This window comes from Pisolithus orientalis (genome assembly GCF_024613125.1).
Source record: "Pisolithus orientalis strain OTSU chromosome Unknown F5J12scaffold_23, whole genome shotgun sequence".
Classification (NCBI taxonomy): Eukaryota; Fungi; Basidiomycota; class Agaricomycetes; order Boletales; family Pisolithaceae; genus Pisolithus; species Pisolithus orientalis.
Window position 1 is genome coordinate 299,125 of NW_026260804.1, and position 18,797 is coordinate 317,921.

General features: G+C 46.0%; 4 protein-coding genes across 4 annotated transcripts; 3 read left to right on the forward strand and 1 right to left on the reverse strand.

Moving 5' to 3' along the window:
• Window positions 1-6,984: 6,984 nt before the first annotated feature.
• Window positions 6,985-7,586, reverse strand: F5J12DRAFT_784130 (uncharacterized protein; the record flags this gene model as incomplete). Its single annotated transcript, XM_051742976.1, has 3 exons — window positions 6,985-7,023; window positions 7,204-7,380; window positions 7,422-7,586. 3 exons carry the CDS (start codon window positions 7,584-7,586, stop codon window positions 6,985-6,987), a joined length of 381 nt encoding a protein of 126 aa, XP_051598297.1.
• A 6,294-nt stretch (window positions 7,587-13,880) lies between these two features.
• F5J12DRAFT_238979 (uncharacterized protein) lies at window positions 13,881-15,640 on the forward strand. The gene is made up of 2 exons (XM_051738541.1): window positions 13,881-15,383; window positions 15,438-15,640. The coding sequence occupies exons 1-2, from the start codon at window positions 14,033-14,035 to the stop codon at window positions 15,485-15,487; spliced, it is 1,401 nt and encodes a 466-aa protein (XP_051598298.1). The 5' UTR covers window positions 13,881-14,032; the 3' UTR covers window positions 15,488-15,640.
• Window positions 15,152-16,528, forward strand: F5J12DRAFT_238954 (uncharacterized protein). The gene is made up of 3 exons (XM_051738539.1): window positions 15,152-15,379; window positions 15,438-16,051; window positions 16,107-16,528. Exons 2-3 carry the CDS (start codon window positions 15,502-15,504, stop codon window positions 16,358-16,360), a joined length of 804 nt encoding a protein of 267 aa, XP_051598299.1. The 5' UTR covers window positions 15,152-15,379; window positions 15,438-15,501; the 3' UTR covers window positions 16,361-16,528.
• F5J12DRAFT_238955 (uncharacterized protein) lies at window positions 16,529-17,921 on the forward strand. Its single transcript, XM_051738540.1, has 3 exons — window positions 16,529-16,600; window positions 16,656-16,757; window positions 16,808-17,921. The coding sequence occupies exons 2-3, from the start codon at window positions 16,751-16,753 to the stop codon at window positions 17,770-17,772; spliced, it is 972 nt and encodes a 323-aa protein (XP_051598300.1). The 5' UTR covers window positions 16,529-16,600; window positions 16,656-16,750; the 3' UTR covers window positions 17,773-17,921.
• The last annotated feature ends 876 nt before the right edge of the window (window positions 17,922-18,797 follow it).

The following is an 18,797-nucleotide window of genomic DNA, read 5'->3' on the forward strand; positions in this document are numbered from 1 at the left end:
GCAGATTCAGCCTTTGGCAGACATGAAAGCATGAGCCCACTGGTCCAGCAGCTGATGTTACTGTGGAAAAAGATATGCAGCAGTTCACCAACCTGAAAGTGGACCTCACATGGTGTGTCAGACACAGAATGATTACATCTGCAAATGGGTTCCATGGAAGGAGGAGTTCTTGAAGATACTCCTGGAGCTGGAAGTCTCCCCAGAGCCAAGGAACTGCACCTGGTGTGGCAACAATGGGGTATACAGATGTCTGGATTGCTTGCATCAGCCCCTATTCTGCACAGAATGTTGCCAGAAGAGTCATGAGAGCCTGCCTTTCCACAGGATCCAACAGTGGACAGGGGACTTCTATGAGGAATCTGCCCTCCACATGGTGAGAGATCAGTTGGTTGCCCAGAATTACATTCACATCAGGACCCACAGACTGGCATTCAGTTGCACCTAGAACATGGCAGAGCACCCTGCCCCCATGCGATTGCACAAGCCCAGCAAGCAGCAGGTGAACCTCTGCCCATGGATGATCAAGAATGGGAAGATGTGGAAGATATTGAAGAAAACCCAAAGCACCTCCATCATCCAGCAGGGTCAAGATATCTCACTGTCATGGTTGTCACAGGTGTTCATTTCATTGTAGTGAATTGGTGTGAATGCGAGACTGCAGAAACCTGATACATACAGTTACTCAGAGCCAAACTATTTCTCTCAATGTTCAAGAAGCCAAGCACCACATTCACATTCACAGTTCTGGATGACTTCCTGAGGGACAACCTGGAATGTGGAACATCCAGCATGAACTATTACAGCAAGTTGCATCAGATCACATCCAGTGTGTTTCCACACCTCATTCCAGTAAGATTTGGTATTTTGGTTCCAAGTGTTGGAATGTCTGAAGGGTCAATCAGGATAGATACTGTGAGCTTCTATGGGTTGCACAGAAATGGTGATACCTCAAGCTACTTAAATGGAATGGATTCCATGGGACAACCAGGTCAGCAGAGAAAGGTGGACTGGCATTATTTTGCACAGCATGCCCCCAGCCTGGAATAAATGTTGATACTAATGAGGATTTGGACCAGTAAGCAGCTCCAATAATGCAATCCTCATATGCTGACCTTCTCCAGCTGGCAGTTCACCTGCACAGTAGTAATGGATGGAAACTTTAAAGTGGAACACATGCATGAGCAGAAATCCAAAGATCAGGTGTGGTTGATGGACAGACTAGGTTATATGGTGACCAATCCACACTACACAGACTATTTGAAGGCCACTCCACATATTGCAGAGGTATGAATTCATTCAACCTGTGCAAAACATGATCTGAGCTCAGGCACAGAAATCCACCTGCAACAACCACAGAGCTATCAGTCAGGCAAATGCAGCCTGGGGAAAGCTTCATGTGACCGGAATTGGGGTGACTGCATGTGCATGGCACAGATGCTTTTATCCACATTGTGTTGTTGACTTCCAGAAAGGAGAAAGGTATGAGGTTGAATCATTGATTTCGACACCCACTGATGGCACTGCAGACAGTTGAACATGGACTACTCTTTGGCAAATGTGTTGGGATACAATATGGAAGGGATCAAACAAGTGGTTTGCTTCTATGACATTAACTGCTCCTACATGATGAATCTGCAGAAGCATGTGGGTCAAAGTGAGATGATTGATATCCCATTGTCACTTTGGATTATCCCTGGAATCAGCATATGGCATGTGCATGGGCACAAGAAGGAATGTTATGTGCAGTATGCCCTGCTGTTCATCAAGGGGGCCAGATGGGTAGATGGAGAAATCATTGAAATGTTGTGGTCTGTCCTTAACATGGCATCTGCATCTGCACACAGGATGACCTCACCACATTGCCAAGAACTGCTGGATTTCCAGATGAATGATTCCAACTTCATGAAGATGATTCAGATTGGTTAGTCTGAGGATCCACTTGCAGTGCACTCTCTGACATCCAAGATTAAGTGGATAGCCTATTGTGGAAGCTCAAAGTGGCTCAAGCAGCAGTGCCATTGGCAAGGCAGGCATATATAAAGCTAGATGAAGCCTTGACTTCAGAGCAGTGAAACAGCTGGCAAACACAAGAGATTTGTGCACTGCACAATCACATCGATGACCCATCTGTCATGGACATCTTCGAAGTTCAATTAAGGGTGGGTATGGTGACTGCCTTTTTGGATAAATGCAAAATACTGACATATCACAAGAAGCACCAACAGTGCATGCCATAGAACTAGTGTTATGGCCTCTTCTAAGTGTAAACTGCACACTAGCCAACTAGCTGCTCCATGTAGGTTTCCGCTGGGTCTTGGTTCCTCCCATAACCTCACTTCACATGGACAGAAAGGACATTGGGGAATGGGCATCAGAATTGAAAAAATTGGCTATGGCATGCTGTGCTGATCACATTGCATCTGAACAATCAGGTTTTATCATGGATGCCACAATTTACTTGAAGCTGCACCTTGAAGTGGGCTCCAACACTTCCACCAGTGAATCTGTACAGCAGACTGCATTTCTTGATGCAAATTCAGAGCAGGATTATGCTTTGGATGATGGTTGGCTGGATGATGTGGGGGATGAATTGCCTGCTTCAGATAGAACCCTGGCAGGACTGCAGGACAAATTGCCACTTCCATTTGCTCTTGGCATTGACACCTGTTGAGCTCAAGGGCTTCAAAATCTTGCAGAAATGGAGCTGAAGCTTTGCACAGGTCAAGCTAATGATGTGCTACATGGCCTCCATCTTATGTTGGCAGACAAGGTGGCTGTCTTTCAGGGGGTGGTGCACACAGCTAAGAGCTATTCTACAAAAACTTGGGCCTGGGATATGATCCACACTATCAATGTCTCAGTAAAAAAAACAGGCCATGATTTATAATTGATGCAGAGATGCCATGGTTGTACTTGGTGTGGGTGCAGATATCTTAGGACATTATCAAGAGCTTCATAAAGAAGACCTGGCTGTGCAGACAGCAGCCTTCTCCCAAAATGCATAGGAGCACTGCAGAACCCATCTTCCATGGTTTTGGTTGATCAACATCCTGTGGGACACAGAATCAAAGAGTTGGATGTCTGAATGTATGCTGACCTTACTGTTCAACAGTGCTTTCAGGTTGATGAACTTTCTTCAATTAGTTTATTGCATTCATTGGCTGCAAGCAGAATCTGTCAAAGATCATTGGGAAGAAGAGGAAGAGCTCATAATATCAGAATTTCAATGGGCTATAAGTTTCTTCAGATTTCAAGCAAAAGAATGGCATAAGATACAGATGGGAAGCAGCACTATTGGAGCTCCTGGGGTGCAGTGTTATGCAGTGAGGCAGAGGATGATGTATTTGAGGTTGGCTGAGCATGCTGAATGCAAATGGCAGGCCATGAATGTGACTGATATTCAGTTTGTTCTGGAGAAAGATTTGTAGTTAAATGTTAGCTTAATGTGAACCTGCAGTTTCCATTCCCCACCCTTGCATTCTGCCCTGTAGCTGATGGGCGGGTCAGCAGGTACTTTGCAGGAGACATCCAGTGGCAAGCTAGCCCATTCATTCACCTTTCACATGTTTTATTTCCATTGTGGATATGTCTGGTATGACATGAGTATGTATATCATTTGTCTTGAAAGGCTCATGCATCTGCAGGCTGAGATGAATGGCAACAAACCATTGTTGGGAAACAGAATATTTATTGCTCACTACAGAGGGTGAATTGGTCACTAGTGACTGGCTGAATTCCCTTGGTTGTATTTCCATCTGTGGAGAAATATTTATCTGCTCATTTGCCAAGCTTCCACCTATTGAAATACATTGGCTCCTGCAATAGCAGAATGCAATGTTTTCCTTGAATTGAACCTTGCAAATCTCACAATCTGCTTGTTTGCACATGTCCCACCTGTGGGCATACCTTGGATCCTATGTTAGTGCAATGAGAATATTGCTTTGCATTTGCATCCAATGACTGATTGCTCTCAGCCTTGCATCTCACACAGTCTGCTCATTTTGAAGGGTTCCTTCTAACAGGATCCATCAAATGCCATGTTAGCAGGTTGAGATAGTCCATATCAACTTTGCATATTGTGCAGGCCACTCATTTGGAAGGGTTCCATCTATTGGGATCCATGGAATGCTGTTTTCACAGGCTGACATCTTTCTTTGCATCATTATCCTATTATTAGCCATTATCTTGTTTTGTAACTCTCAAGTGAATGCTGTAAATAGCATAGCCTGCTCATTTGCCAGGTGTCCATCTATTGGGATTCATCAGCAGCCATATTAGCAGACTCAGATGTGTTGGCCAAATCAGACTATTAATTGCATTTGTGTTGAATGGCAGGTTGCTATTGCATATTGCACAGTCCATTCATTTGCAAAAGTTCTGTCTATCAGGTTCCATCAGCTCTGGTTTTAGCAGAATGAGACCATCCCACTATCTCATTTTTTAAGTTTCAAGTTAACTATTCTATGTCACAAAGCCATGCATTTGCTAAGCTTCCACCTATCGGGATACATTAGCAGTTGTTTTAGTAGAATGAGATTATCCTTTGCAATTCTGTTGGCTGTCTAGCCATTATTGTCTTTTTCTCACTCTTAAATAAAGGTTGAATATATGATGTGGCATGAGTGGTCAATTAAAATGGAAATATAAAATGACATTGTATGTACCATGGAGGAGTAAAATGATAGACAGCCTTGTTCACCCTGCTGTCCTATCCATCCTTGTCTCATCTGCCAGAGGCCCCAAGAGATCAATGAGATTGTCACCCAATGCTTGTCCATATACCCAAATATGCAGAGCCTCCAGCTCATGAGCCATCCTGTCCAGCATCTGCATGGTTTCATCCTGTTGTATTTGGAAATCATACATTCAATCCTTGTAGTATTGGTGATGGGCCTCAGCATCACAGAGTTGACATTCCAAATCTTTGATTCACTCTTCGATTGTGTTGGACATTTGCAACACCTCAGCAATTGGGGCACAGATGGGTGACAGTATGCTGGGAGTTGCAGCAGTTGTGAGTTGGAAGGGGTGCTGCTGTTGTCAATGGGCAGGTGTCTGCTTTGAATACAAGGGTTAACTGTGATATTTAGCATAAATGTAGAGTGATTAAACATACCTACTGCCATAGATCCCTCTACCTCCTGCACAATGGATGGGCCAGCCTCAATGATCAAATCTGCTCATACAGCAGCTGGGATTGGGCAGGAATCCCTGTGTTTGAATGCAGGAATATGAATCTCTAAATAAAATTTGAGTCAGTGTAAATACATGAAATTGTGAACATACCAAGTGAAGATCCCTCAGGGATTGTCTCTCCCTGGTTGGAGGGCCCAAGCCCAGCATTGATGGCTTTGGAAGCCATCGAAATGTGTCGCTTTGGGGGATGTTCCTTTGGGCTTTGGGATTCTTGGGCCTCCATTGTCAGGGACAGACTTTGAGCTTGCTTTTTTCCCCTGGCTCATGATGGATTCTGTCAAGTTGGAGCAGCAATCCCACCTTTGGCATGGCTACATTGAATTTTGCAACCATTGTAGGGAATGAGTTTGAGTTCCCTAGGAGAAGTCATCTTGGTCAGAGGAAAATAGGGGTTGAGGGACTTGTTTTATTTCTTGCTTTTGTTTTTGTGTTTGTACCACTGGACTTGGTGGCGAGCAGTCACATTGCTGACTAAGCACTGCATGCTGCGTTCACATGCAGTTCAGTTTACCAAAACAGAATCCATGTCACAGGCCCTCAGCAGTAGGGTGATTTTGTCTTGCATTTTGGTGAAGTTTTTGAGGATAGAATTATTACTTTGGGGAGTACCCAAAGGGCCAGGAGGACTGGCAAGACATTTAGATCAGTAGGAAGACATCCCAGAGCTAAGTCTTCATTTTAGTTCACATTTTTACATTTCCAACTACACTCTTTCTCCAGAGAGAACCTCCCTTTTGGGTCAAGCACTATACTTGCCCATTTACTGATAATTACTATTTCTAGGTCTCTTCTATTACCTATTCCTACATCTGGAGCCCACCATGAGGGGGGTCTTTTCATTTGGAGAAAGAAGTCACCACCATATCACTGCAAGTGCTCAAAACAATTAGCTAAGTCTTTCAGGAATTTTTAGTTTCACTGCAATCTGCACTCAGAATTTAGGAAATTTTCAGGTCTTCCACTCAAGCAGAAAATGACATGCGAGCAATGTTCATGAAAGTCACATGAGTTGAGAGCAAATTCCAAAGGCAAATTGATTGTGGAAACTTTACAAAGAAGCTGTGAGAATGCACCAAAGTGGATCGAGGGAATGCCACCAAGACATTCAAGTGATGCACTGCAATTCTTGGGATGTGCAACTGACCTTTTTAGGTATCTCGAAAATGTCTGAAGACTTTGCAAACATGTGGAGTGTTTCGATGGTCATGATTGAGAATGGGCCAAATGGGCATATTGGTTTGCAGGTGGCACAAGTTCTGGTGCCTGGTACGAGTTTGTTGAGGAGCATTTGAGCTGGCCCAAGTTTGTGGTGGCCATTGCATGCTTATATCCTGGGTCTAGGGAATGGGATCAACTGTGTTTGAGAGATGATATTTACAATCTCCATCAGCAAAACACAAAAATGTGTTAGTAACTCATAGCTGCCCATAGTATTTGCACAATTCCATATTAGTCCAAAGCAATGTCAAGCATCCTAGCAACTCATAGTGCCAGAGTAGACTACACCAGACTTGCCCAAAGTAGTGGCCAGCATCCAAGCAACTCATAGCACCTGAGTAAGCCACACCAGTGATACCAGCAATCCAAAGACCAATAGCTACCTAGCATACAAGGGAACAGACACACCTAGCTAATACAGCAACCTAGATTCCCACTGTAGTAGAGAACTTGGTAGATCTAACTTTGTTCCTATGCATGAAGGCAACAACACACAGACATAACATACAGCATTTTTCAATAAGTACAGGAAAGTAATGGATAGTACTAGTCTAGATGAATGGTGAGTATTCAACTACCAGCATGCTCAATAACTGTGCCTATCAAGATCTGGCATAAGTAAAATAGTGGCCCAAAAGAAAAGAGTGAGCATAGCATACCATCAGACTCGAGAGATGGTTGCAGCTCACCAGCCAGAACACTAACATCGAAAATAGGCTCCCCCAGTCTGCATTTTTTCATTGCTACATGTAATGAGCTGACCTCCATATCTTTTTTGTGGACTCTCACCTCACCACTGCCTGCCTTGTACTTGTACAACTTGGCCATCAATTTGTATTTGTGGGCAATGCATGTGGCCAGAGCTTGTTCCACACGAAAGACTTCACATTGTGCACACACTACATTGAGAAGGAGAAGTGCCTTGTGATTCAGCTGACTCTTTGATTCATGCTGCAGATTGAAAACCTATCAATGAGCAGTTATTAGGAAGGAAAAAAAGAACTTACTGTGTGAGTGGATGACTCCAATATTCCATACATCTCAGCTAAGACACCAGTTGTCTCCACTTTGACCCTGGCACTGCTAGAGGGACTGTTGCAGGAAGAGAACCCACCATCATGAGGCTTATGGGGCAGTCCTTTGCTGCCTGGGCAATGCTTGACCATGGGCATGGTTGATCCAGCATGAAGGTGTGTGTGATTGAGGTTATAAATGGACATGAGTGACTATGTTCACAAATGGGATGTGATTGGGTAGTATATGAGAAATACACTCCATAGTGATCCGAACAACATCCTGATTTGCACTGAAGTGATAATCATGTAACACAGAATTGGCCTGCCTGACCATCTAGAGTATGCCCCACTGTCCAAGTTGCAGTAAAGGTGGCTTCCAGAGACACAGCACTGTCACAATGCACATGAGCCAGCTGTCCTCTGGGTGCAATACCTGGGTCAATAACTTAGTCCACCTTCACAAGTCTCTCCAACCTTTGAGCTTGAACATTTGTAACTCTCAACACCCAACACACTTAGAAGATGTCCTGATGAGCACCAACCCCAATGACTATGCAACTCATGATTACCCAGATTTTGTTCATATGGCATTTGACACATGGGGGCTAACCACAGATGACTTTGAGGGTGCAGCTAAAATGTTTGGACTTGGCCCAATGTTTATGGACAAATTTAATGGCAACCAGTTCAGCAACCTACAGGCATCAAATCTGTACTACCCCTTCAACTCCCACAATGAATGGGAGCTGGCATCATGGTTACTTCGTTCAGGCCTGAGCATGAGAGCTATAGACTCTTTCTTGTCATTGTCAATTGTAAGCCTGTCCCTATTCTCTCCAAAGATCATTATTGACATGTGCCAGATACAGCTACTAAATATTTCCTTTCATACAGCCAGAGCACTTCATGGGCTGGCTGAGTTACTCCCTGGCAGGCCATGCTGGCACTCAATGGAGATTACTCCTTCATAGCCAACCAAACACCCTGTGCACATCATCCATGAACCATGGATACAAGTTAGCTCTCCTCAGAGCCTCAGTTATGTTACAAATATTATCTTCGAGTCCTTCAGAGATACATTTACCTCCATAGCTCCCAGGTCCCTGATTTTCCCTCTGAAAACAATTCCTGCATGTGTCCATAGCTATTCCACCTCCTTCAACCAGGGTGGCTTGTCAGAGGACAGCCTGGTCAGCCTATATGACAACAATAGAAAGTGCTGGAACTGGGAGCTTTGTCCACCCCCAGGCTCTGATTCACCTCCCAAGCAACCTGGGCCATTTGCCTCAGAGCTGCCAGTAGAATCAGAAAAGCTCTGCTTTGAAAAGCAAGTTGCTCTGTTTCTCAATGCTATTGGAACTGCTGCCAAATCCATGATGCCCAGTCTATCCAGCAAACCCCAGTGTCAATGGATGGCAGACTAGAGCAGAACCAGCTTGCAAGGTTCTACAGGTTATTCCCAAAAGCCTGACCTCATCCTTGTCAATAACACCCCAGTATCCCTCAACAAGATTATGTGGTTAAGTCCCAAAGTCATTGCTGAGTACTCAAAGGAGTCTTTCAAGCCAGCATCCCGCCTTGGGAAGACAATGGACACTAAGGCATATCTAACCCTCATCAACCAGCCCTGGAGGTGTTATGTCCTTGGATTATCAATTGCTGATAGCAAACTTCTTCAACTTCACTTTTACAACCACTCTGGTGGTGCAATCTCACCCTCTATCAATATCCACACTGATGCAGAAGTCTTCATATACATTGTATGTGCCATTGCCTTTGGCTCCTGCTCAACCCTTGGCTTCGATTTGACCATAGAGATATCCCCCCATCCTGCACACAGCCACAAATGCACAGCACTTGCAATACCTCTCTCCCCTTTCCCCTCTCCTGCAATGCCTTCTCCTCACTTGGAGTCAGGCATCCTCCCCAGTGCAAACTCACTCCTGACTCCCACATCACCTGAACACATCCCAGCAATCAGGAGGATCCAAGTAAACAAGACCTTCTATGAGGTGCTCAATGTATTATTCTTCTTGAGCACAGGCTTTCTAGGAAGGGGTACTGTTTGTTACCTCAGACACTATAATGGGGAATACTACATCATCAAGGATTATTGGGTGGAGGAGTTGGAGCAGAGGACAGCCCTGCATGAAGTCAACATGATGAAGCCGGTCCAGGACATCAATGGAGTTCCCAAGTTGCAACACTACTGGGTCATTGAGGTTGAGCCAGGCATTGTCAATAAAACTGAACAATATTGTGATGAGAAGTGGCGATTGTGCATGAAGTCTCAGAGAACTCATGTGCAATTGGCTATGAAGCCATGTGCAAGGCCAATGGTAATGCTCAAGACAAAAAAGGAACTCGTTTCATGTATCTGAGATATTTTACAAAGTACATATCCTCTTCCACTTGTAAAATCAATACTAATTGCTTTAACAGTCCAACAGCAGGCTCTCGAGAGGGGTGTCCTCCATTGAGATTGTAGCATCAACAATACAATGATCGAGGACTTCGCAAATGGGTCACACAGCTTTCTCCTCGACTGGGAATTTGCTGTACAGGAGGGATTAGATCTTGAAAATATTGTGAGACCTCAGAATCCAGCCTCGATTTGGGCAGGTCATTAAGGAATGTGAACTTGGCACATCTGGTGATTTTGAGATCTTTGGCCACCTTTTCACTCCACAAGCCAAGAAGTGTCTTTTCATGGCTGATATCTTGATGCTCATGGCCAAGTGGCCCATCATAAAGGATGAGGATCCAGATGAAAACATAGAACAGGGATTCAATATTATCTGGATCCTCATCCTTTATGATGGGCCACTTGGCCATGAGCATCAAGATATCAGCCATGAAAAGACACTTCTTGGCTTGTGGAGTGAAAAGGTGGCCAAAGATCTCAAAATCACCAGATGTGCCAAGTTCACATTCCTTAATGACCCATCCAAATCAAGGCTGGATTCCAAGGTCTTGCAATATTTTCAAGATCTAATCCCTCTGGCTAATGAGTGGCACATATTGCTTGGGCAGTCCCTGCTGAGCAGAACTGCAGTGCAGTTCTCTGATGTTATCTCCCTTTCTAATTGTTTCTTGGCCAGCATGCCATATGAGAAACCACTGGAGATGATGAATGCATTCCAGCAGATCATCACCCAGCACAAAGTGCTTAATTCAAGCATGCATCCAAGTCAGGAGAACAATATGGATGTTATGTCTTCAGCAATTATGTCTTCTAAATGCCTTTGTGAAGAGGTAAGGAGCATGGATAACCCTCCTATACCCAATAAACACTTCAAAGGTGTGTAGTCTTAGCATGAATTTTATGTTTAGTTCATGTTCTGTACATTATGTGTAAAGTGTTTCAATTCATTTGCAGTGGGTAACCATCTCTGTGCATTGTTTCATTTTACATCTCACAATGAACCTGTCAACATTTATATGGATTCACAAGATATCATTTTGTTGTGGTCCCCAGGCTTCCATTTTATACTGTTCTCCATTTAACTGCTTGTACCTTCAGATGTCCACCCAATCTGGAACAATCCTGCTGAAAAAGAAGGATAGCAAAAAAGCCAAATGATGACCAGAGGCTGATGGAAGCACTCAACCTGCAAAAAACAAGCATCTAGGAAGCCCACCCATCAATCTCAAAGAGTCTCAGTCTGTTGCCACAGTGGGACTCTGTCATAGCAGAAGGGCAGGGGCAGGTTCAGGTGGAAGGGCTGAGCAATTGGAGTGGATTGGTACTGCCCTTGAAGGCCAAGCTACATGGCTGTGAAAGTCAACAGATCTCCCCAACAATTCCATTGTAAATCCTCTTGCACCTCTGCCCACTTGGTGGAAAAAGGGTGGGGGCCACAGTGCTGGCCAGAATGCAAAACCAAAGGTCAGTTCTAGTTATTTGCAAATATCAAGCTAATTGCTTGCAAAGTCCAATGTTGCCCCACCACCCTATGTGCCTCCCATTGTGAATGGTCCTAGCCCAGCTGATATGCCTCTGGTGAGTGTCTTTTCTTACTGATATACAATGTTCATTTCAGAATCCTGTCCCTCAGTCTTCAACAGCAGTAGCAACACCTGTCTTCCATCAGCACCCCACAGACTCCCATTGCTTTTGTTTCAGTGTTCCAGCTCAACAGCCAGGTCATATTGTGCCTCCCAGTATGGAACCTGACCTTCAAGTGCTCAATAATCCTTATATCACCACAATTCAGGGAGACCAAGTTCCCAGTAATACATCTCATCTGCCAACACCCCAGCCCAACTACCAGTCTTGGTTTATCCCCCACCAGCCACCTGCTACCATCCCCAACTCTTGTATCAACCCCTCCCTTGATAGCTTGCTCTCATCAAGACAAACTTTGGCAACCACTGACGTTTGCCACAAGAGTTTGGAGAAGCTGTCATCAGAGGGCTCCTCAGAAGAGGAGTCAGAGTCCTTGAGTAATAACCCATCAGATGCAGGGGCTGGTGAGGTCTCCAGCAATGAGTTTGACAAAGATGAGGATGATGCATTTGGATGGGGTGCAACGAATCTTAGGCAATCAACTCATCCTGGTATGCATCAGAGGTTATTATGGTATTGGCTCGACATTCTTTGTTAGGCTTCTCCCAAGAAATGATGACAAGCAATCCTATTCGCCACAGTTCCTTACCCCCTGACCATGAGTTTCAGTACTCATGTGATGAGGATGATGATGCAACTCTGCAAAGCTTACAATCCAAGGATAAGGCTCAGCCAGAGGTACAAAAATGCCATTCCTGCTAGCTTTATTTATTCAGATTGTTATTTTAGGGTTCCCAATGTGGTGCTGTTGTTGACATTCTTGAATGCCACCATTGCACTAACGGCCATCCTGTTCCCAATTGTGATCTTCTGACCCTTGTGCACAACTCAGTCAACGAAGTATCTCAGTGTGCCAGAGCCCCTCATAACTCCAAGAAAGCTAAGGATGAGGGCCCATTGCCTTCACAACTGAGATTTTACAAGGAAGTATGGAAGGACTGTCTTAAAGATGCTAAGCGAGAATGCAGGGCTGCACATGCACTTTCTAACCTGTTCCCATCGAAATCTCATGACCTCAACCTCTCCATAACAGAGGTGCTCGTCACTGTCATCATTGAGTGGAATCAACATGGTGTGCAATTTGAAGATGGTGAGTAACAATATTTTCACTTTATACATGTCTTGTTATCCTAACTTTATAGGTTGCTGGCCTGACCACAAGCAAGATATGGCATGCCTCATAAGTAGTCCCATCTTTTGGTTACAGCTACTGACATACCACTGGTAGCTCCTTGGTGATATATCTGCCTGGTGTTCAGAATTGAAGTTGGTTACACTGGCAACCACACCATCCACATTCAACCTTATCCCTCCTTCTGATGTTGCACCATGGGTTCATGTACAATGGATAGAGACCACTGCCACAAAGCTCCTTGACAACTCACTTTTCCTGCAAGACAGTTTCAACAAGAATGTATGTTCACATGGTTCATTGTCTGCACTACTAACAGATTGGTTTATCAGGGAAAAACCAGGAATTTTGCTCACCCCACCCTCAAGGAAGCTGTCATACAATTCTACTATACCAGGACCTATTGAATTGTGGATAAGCATCCTGAGTCCTTCAACAATTCAGTTCCCCTTTCCTGTCTGGCTCTTGTTGCAGCCACAGTGAGTTATTTTACACCCTGAGTCACTACAACTCAAACTTTTCTCACAGTATCATTGTGTGTTGGATGGATTTGTGAAGAATGGCACAGGAAAGATGATGCCTCAATTCTCCAGCAAGGCTTACAATTCCATTTTCCATGGCATGATGAAGGTGCTGAATGACATCCTTCATAATCCCTATCATGGTGCAAGGTTGTGTGATCAGCTTTCTCAGTGGGCAAAGGAAGGATGGTAAGTACTGGGGTGGCCAACATGTTCGCACTGACTCCTCATATCAGGGCTGCACTGCAAGAGGTTGATTCAAATGTAGAGAGGTACCAGCACATTCAGGTAGTCCTTGATTGATTTCATAATACCTAGTCCTGTCATACCTGTCATTACATGTAGTACACAATTGATGCCAATGCTCCTGTTCCTGTCATACCTGCTGTGAACTGTTCCTAGTTGTGGAGTGATCACATGTTTGCAAAGTAAACATTGAGATGGGGAGTACTGGACAACACCCCAAGGAGAATACAGTCTGGCCAGTTTTGTACAGTGATATCTAAGCATGAAAGTTCCATAGCAATCCATAGTAAGATACTGGACAAAGTTCCATGACAATGTGACCATTCCATAGTAACAGGCAACTAGCCATAGCAAAAAGTGTTGTTGGGTGCATCTGTCCAGCCTGGACCTAGCTAGGGGACTCTGTATTATGGAGCACTGTGGAGAGCTCCACAGCTCAAAGTGATTTACTGATGTTGTTGACAGGCTCGCAAGGAGAAAAGTTGGTTCACAGGAGGAGCTAACAATTTACAGGTTACATTTCCTCGACTTGGCAACATATCTACGGGTCTCGAGACAGCTCGAGGCTGACGAAGTTGAAGACCTATACTTACACAGCTTCGGCAAGGAATTCCGGCGCGAAATCGTTCGGAAAATGCGACGCGACGATCAACGGCAACATTCGGATGATCCATGGCCCATGCAGCAAGTAACATATGCAGCTACACGACTACTACGCAAAGGATTTCGCTCGGAGCGAGCGCGAACGAGCATGGAAGACTACTACAAGCCTCGAAACAACCAGAGATCTAGTTTGGATGAGCAGCAACTACCTACAAAGCCTTTTCCAAGTTCCTCCGTATGTAACTCACTGACAACTGATATACAGGAATCTACGGAATTACCGGAGTGCATGCAGCACGAGCAAATGCCGATGACAGTGTCGGCGAGTCACACGCAGCCACCGAGTTCACCCGAAAAGATGGCGAGCGAAGGCCCAAGCACCAACTACATTGAGAAGGCTGCAGACGCACCGTGTTTCAAGATGGAGGAGTCTACTTCGGGTACAAGTGAACTACTGACTACCGAGTTACAGGAAGCGCCAAAGCTCGAGCAAGTTGAACCAGTGTTGGTGGAAGAACCGCTCGTAATGAAGGTCCCAATTGGATTCGAGGCAAATGACAACACTCAAAGGGGTTTTTTATCTTGTTCACATCAAGTTTCTCTGATGGCTACTGGTGTGTTGCTACAGGAGTCCTATCTAAGAGGTCAAGGCAACGAAAGAAGCGGCCTCGGAGTTCCAGCAGTCAGCAAAGATACACATCAGTTAACCGACGACCTGTTTGTGTCAAAGATTCCACTCGAATTCGAAACGGAAAGGCTCGAAGAACAGCCGAAGCACACAAGAGTTGAAGTCGAAGAGCTCGAAATGCTCGCAGGCAGCCCCGAAGCGAAAAGGTTGGCAGACAAAGGGATCATTGACTCACACAGGGCGCCACAGCGCACGAATCACACTGGGTCGAAGGTTGTTGCAAGAAGAATCAGGATCGAGAAGCCATCGAGGCTTATCGCACGAAGGAAGCTGCCAGACGAATTTTTGCCAGTCGAAATGTTGAAGCATACGGCGAGGATAGACGACCTCGCGCTCGAAATATTCTGGAACCGTGCGGTGCCAGTAATATATATTTTATTCAAGGATTCGTCGAGCGAATCGACGCGCGCGCTCGATGTTGGGACTTGTACAGAAAGTCCAGCAGTGTTGACTAAGCGGAGTCACGTGACCGCTCTGCGCGTCGTGGCCACGCGCACTCAAGTACTTCATATTGACGCATCTAGTATTATAGGCCGACTACGCAAGATCGCGGCAATCGAAGGATATGAAGAATGGGGAGAACGACATACCATATGCGAACTACTGTGGCTACGAGCGATGGCGACCACAGCAAGGACGACATCGGCAGTGACTCGAGCGACAGCGAAAACGACGACGACTTTACTTAGTGCAGGTCGACATTTCGTTTTGATTCCATAATGTCTTACTTACAACTACTCTATTCTAGGAAAAATGGATGTGCGAGACGACGCTCGAGCTACATCCAAGCAGCCGTGATACGATGGACTGCGATGACCTACGAGGAAAGTCAGTGGGCCGTTGGAGGGAAGCTATGCGAAGCAATCCGACGAAGCTACTATGAATGGGGAGAGCAGTCAGAAGGCACAAAGGTGATATTGTTCTTGTCGTTCAGTACAGAGACTATGCCTGAGGAGATCGTATATAGACGAGCGATGGCGACAATGACGACGGCGGCAACAACAGGAGCACAGGAGACGATGTCGATGGCGCTGGATGCGAAGCAGTGGCCATGCAATGCGAGAATGGCCATACGGTGGATACGAGGCACGGTGGACATGAACGATGAGCTTGATGGCTCAAGGTTTCGTGTTCGTTTCGGTATATTCTACTTACTTCTTCGTTATTCTAGGGCAGACAGATATCTACGACGAAGTGCGATCGCAGCGCGGGAATCCATGACAGACTACGAACGAAAGACGTGCGAACATACTGCGGAACGAGTACCAAGACTCCCGTTGGAACCGCGACTGCGACCGTCGAGGATACGAGAGCACGCGCAACATGCGAGAGACATTGGGATCATGCGGAGCGAGCTCAATAGTTCGACATTTCATTTTTACTTCAGGATGCTTTACTTACACCTAGGTTTATATAGGGAGAACAGTTATCTACGACAAGACGCGACTGGTGTTCCAGCGATTGCTATACGAGAGACCACAGCAACCTACGAGAAGAGACAATGGAGAGTCGGTGCGAAGATATGTGACACGATACAACGGTGCTACTACGAATGGGGCGAGCAAGCTGGACAAAGCGAAAAGGCGCCCGACACGCTGGGTTCTGACATCGACGGATGGCGTTTCGAGGCGAGAAAAGTCCCTCAACAGGGAGATAGCCGAAGGATCTTGATTGCTGCACTCGATGGCTCAAGATTTTGCCTTTATTTCGTATTATTTTGCTCACAGCTACGTTATTCTAGAGTACGCGATAACTACGGACAAGGAGGGTCACATTTCGAAGTACGAAGGAAGTGTGAACGACTATGTGAAGCAACAAGGGCTCGAATTATCACCGAACGATGGTCGTTCGAAGCAACAGCGAGCCTTCGATCGAGGAGAGACATTGTAGAATCACATGCTGAGCTCGACGGTTCATACCTTCTCCTTTGTTCTGTGTCGTTCCACTCACAGCTGTGTTACTATAGGAAAACCCGGTGTCTGCGGTGGAGTACAGTGGCATACGAGGAGATACAGGGGACCAAAGAGTCGAAGTTGCACGAGGCAACTCGACAGTACTACTATGAATGGTGCGAGCAAGCAGGATACAGCGAATGGGTGCCCGACGACGGGTTTCAAGTAGACAAGCAGTGTAGCCATGTACCGAAGTTCGTGACGAGGGAGTGCCTGGCAGAACAACGACGGCACCCACGAAGCATCCGAGTCACACAGAGCGAGCACAGCAGCTCGACATTCAGTTTTTACTTTGAGCCGCTTTACTTACGACTGCTTTATTCTAGAATACACGAAGGACTACGAAGTGCAGGCGAAGTTTTAAGTCACCTCGATGCGGATCAACTGCCAGATAAACAAAGTAGCACTCGACGGGTTCGAAGCGACATGAATTCACACCCAGAGCCCGAGCGCTCTTCGTTTCCTTTCATTTTTGTGACAAGTTACTTACGAATGTTTAGTGTTAGGGTATTCAACGAGTGCGAACACGAACGGTCAGCTATGATTGAAGGAGACTACCGAGTTGCGAAGACAAGCATCAACTACGATAGCTTCTTGGGGCTGGTGTCGAATGAAGCAGAGGCAGAGTCCCTCGAAGATGGAGGGGAGAACCGCGCATGCCATGAAAGGTCGCTATGGGAGCGATATGTAGAGCTGGGACGAGCGCGACGGGGTGCGAACCCGAGGATGGCTGCACGGGAAGAGAAGCTCAGCAAAGGAGCCCGCAGAGTCCCTAGTGCAAAGGCAAAAAGGATCGACAGGGATGGACAGTTCGAAGCTGTTCGTCAGCACTTAGTACCAAGACTTTGTCCACCCGAAAGCGAGCAAGGAGGCCGACAGTGGAGGTCGAACGAAGTTAGTGACTGCACCCATCGGAGTCGAAGACCTATCTTCGAAGCAGGTTTGAGGGTCTACAGACTTAAGGTGACAGCTTTTGTTATAGTTCGAACGTGTGCTACTTCGAGATGTTTTGTTTCTAGCAGTGAACAAGTAGCAAACGAAGACGGACGACTTGAAGTCGCTCGGCGACACTTAGCGCAAGGGCTTCGGCCACCAGACGAAGCACCAGATGGAGTTCCAGGCGAAGTGTGAGAAGTCAAGCATGTGCGTGTGCAGAGAGTCGAGGGTACGAGAGCGAGAGGATGGTATAGCGAAAGCCACGGTGAGCGTATCGACATATAGATTCCCTTAATACCAGTCTTGCTTTGTGCGACGTCGTTCAACCGAGTCGCACTAGTCCTTGAGTGATTCTACTCACCCCGACATGTAGTTTCAGTATTCTTTCACTTTTTTTATGTGCTAGCTCGTCTTAAGGACGAGCAGGAGCCGAGAACACATATGCGTATAAGGATGGTAAATACATGACTGAGCGAGAGTTTTTTTTAGGTACATGTATGTCTTTGAACTGCCTCGTAAAGGGCAGATGTCTGCTATACCAGCCGCAGCGCTGCGTCACACCCCGTTACCGATTCGCACAGAGACTACGCCTCGAAGACCAGTCTTCGACTCGCTCTGCACTCGGTTTATTACTCACTTGTTTGTGTGCTCAGAGTTACCTCTGTGGTCATTCAGTTCGAGAAACTTAGGGGGCTGTGGAGCGGTTGAGGGCCGAAGGGGTCGTCTGCGGGGAGGGCGAGAGTTGTGTCCGAGGACGAGAGGTTTTTTGGGCAGAGAGAGTTGTGCTGCGAGGCTGGGAGCGGGTCTCGGGAGAGAAGGGAGTTGTGTTCAAGTAGTGCAAGGTTAGAGGGGCGAAGAGTTGTGTTCGAAGGGCACGAGGCATAGTGAGGTCGAGGGAAGCAGATGCGAGGGTGAGGATGTTCGTGCGAGGAGGAGAGCGACCGAGGACGGTCGAGTTCTAAACCACCCCTCGGATGTAGGGAACGAGTTCGAGTTCCCTAGGAGAAGTCATCTTGGTCAGAGGAAAATAGGGGTTGAGGGACTTGTTTTATTTCATGCTTTTGTTTTCATGTTTGTACCACTGGACTTGGTGGCGAGCAGTCGCGTTGCTGACTAAGTGTGCGCGCTGTGTTCACACAAGTTCAGTTTACCAAAAAAGAATCTGTGTCACAGGCCCTCAGCAGTAGGGTGATTTTGTCTTGCATTTTGGTGAGTTTTTG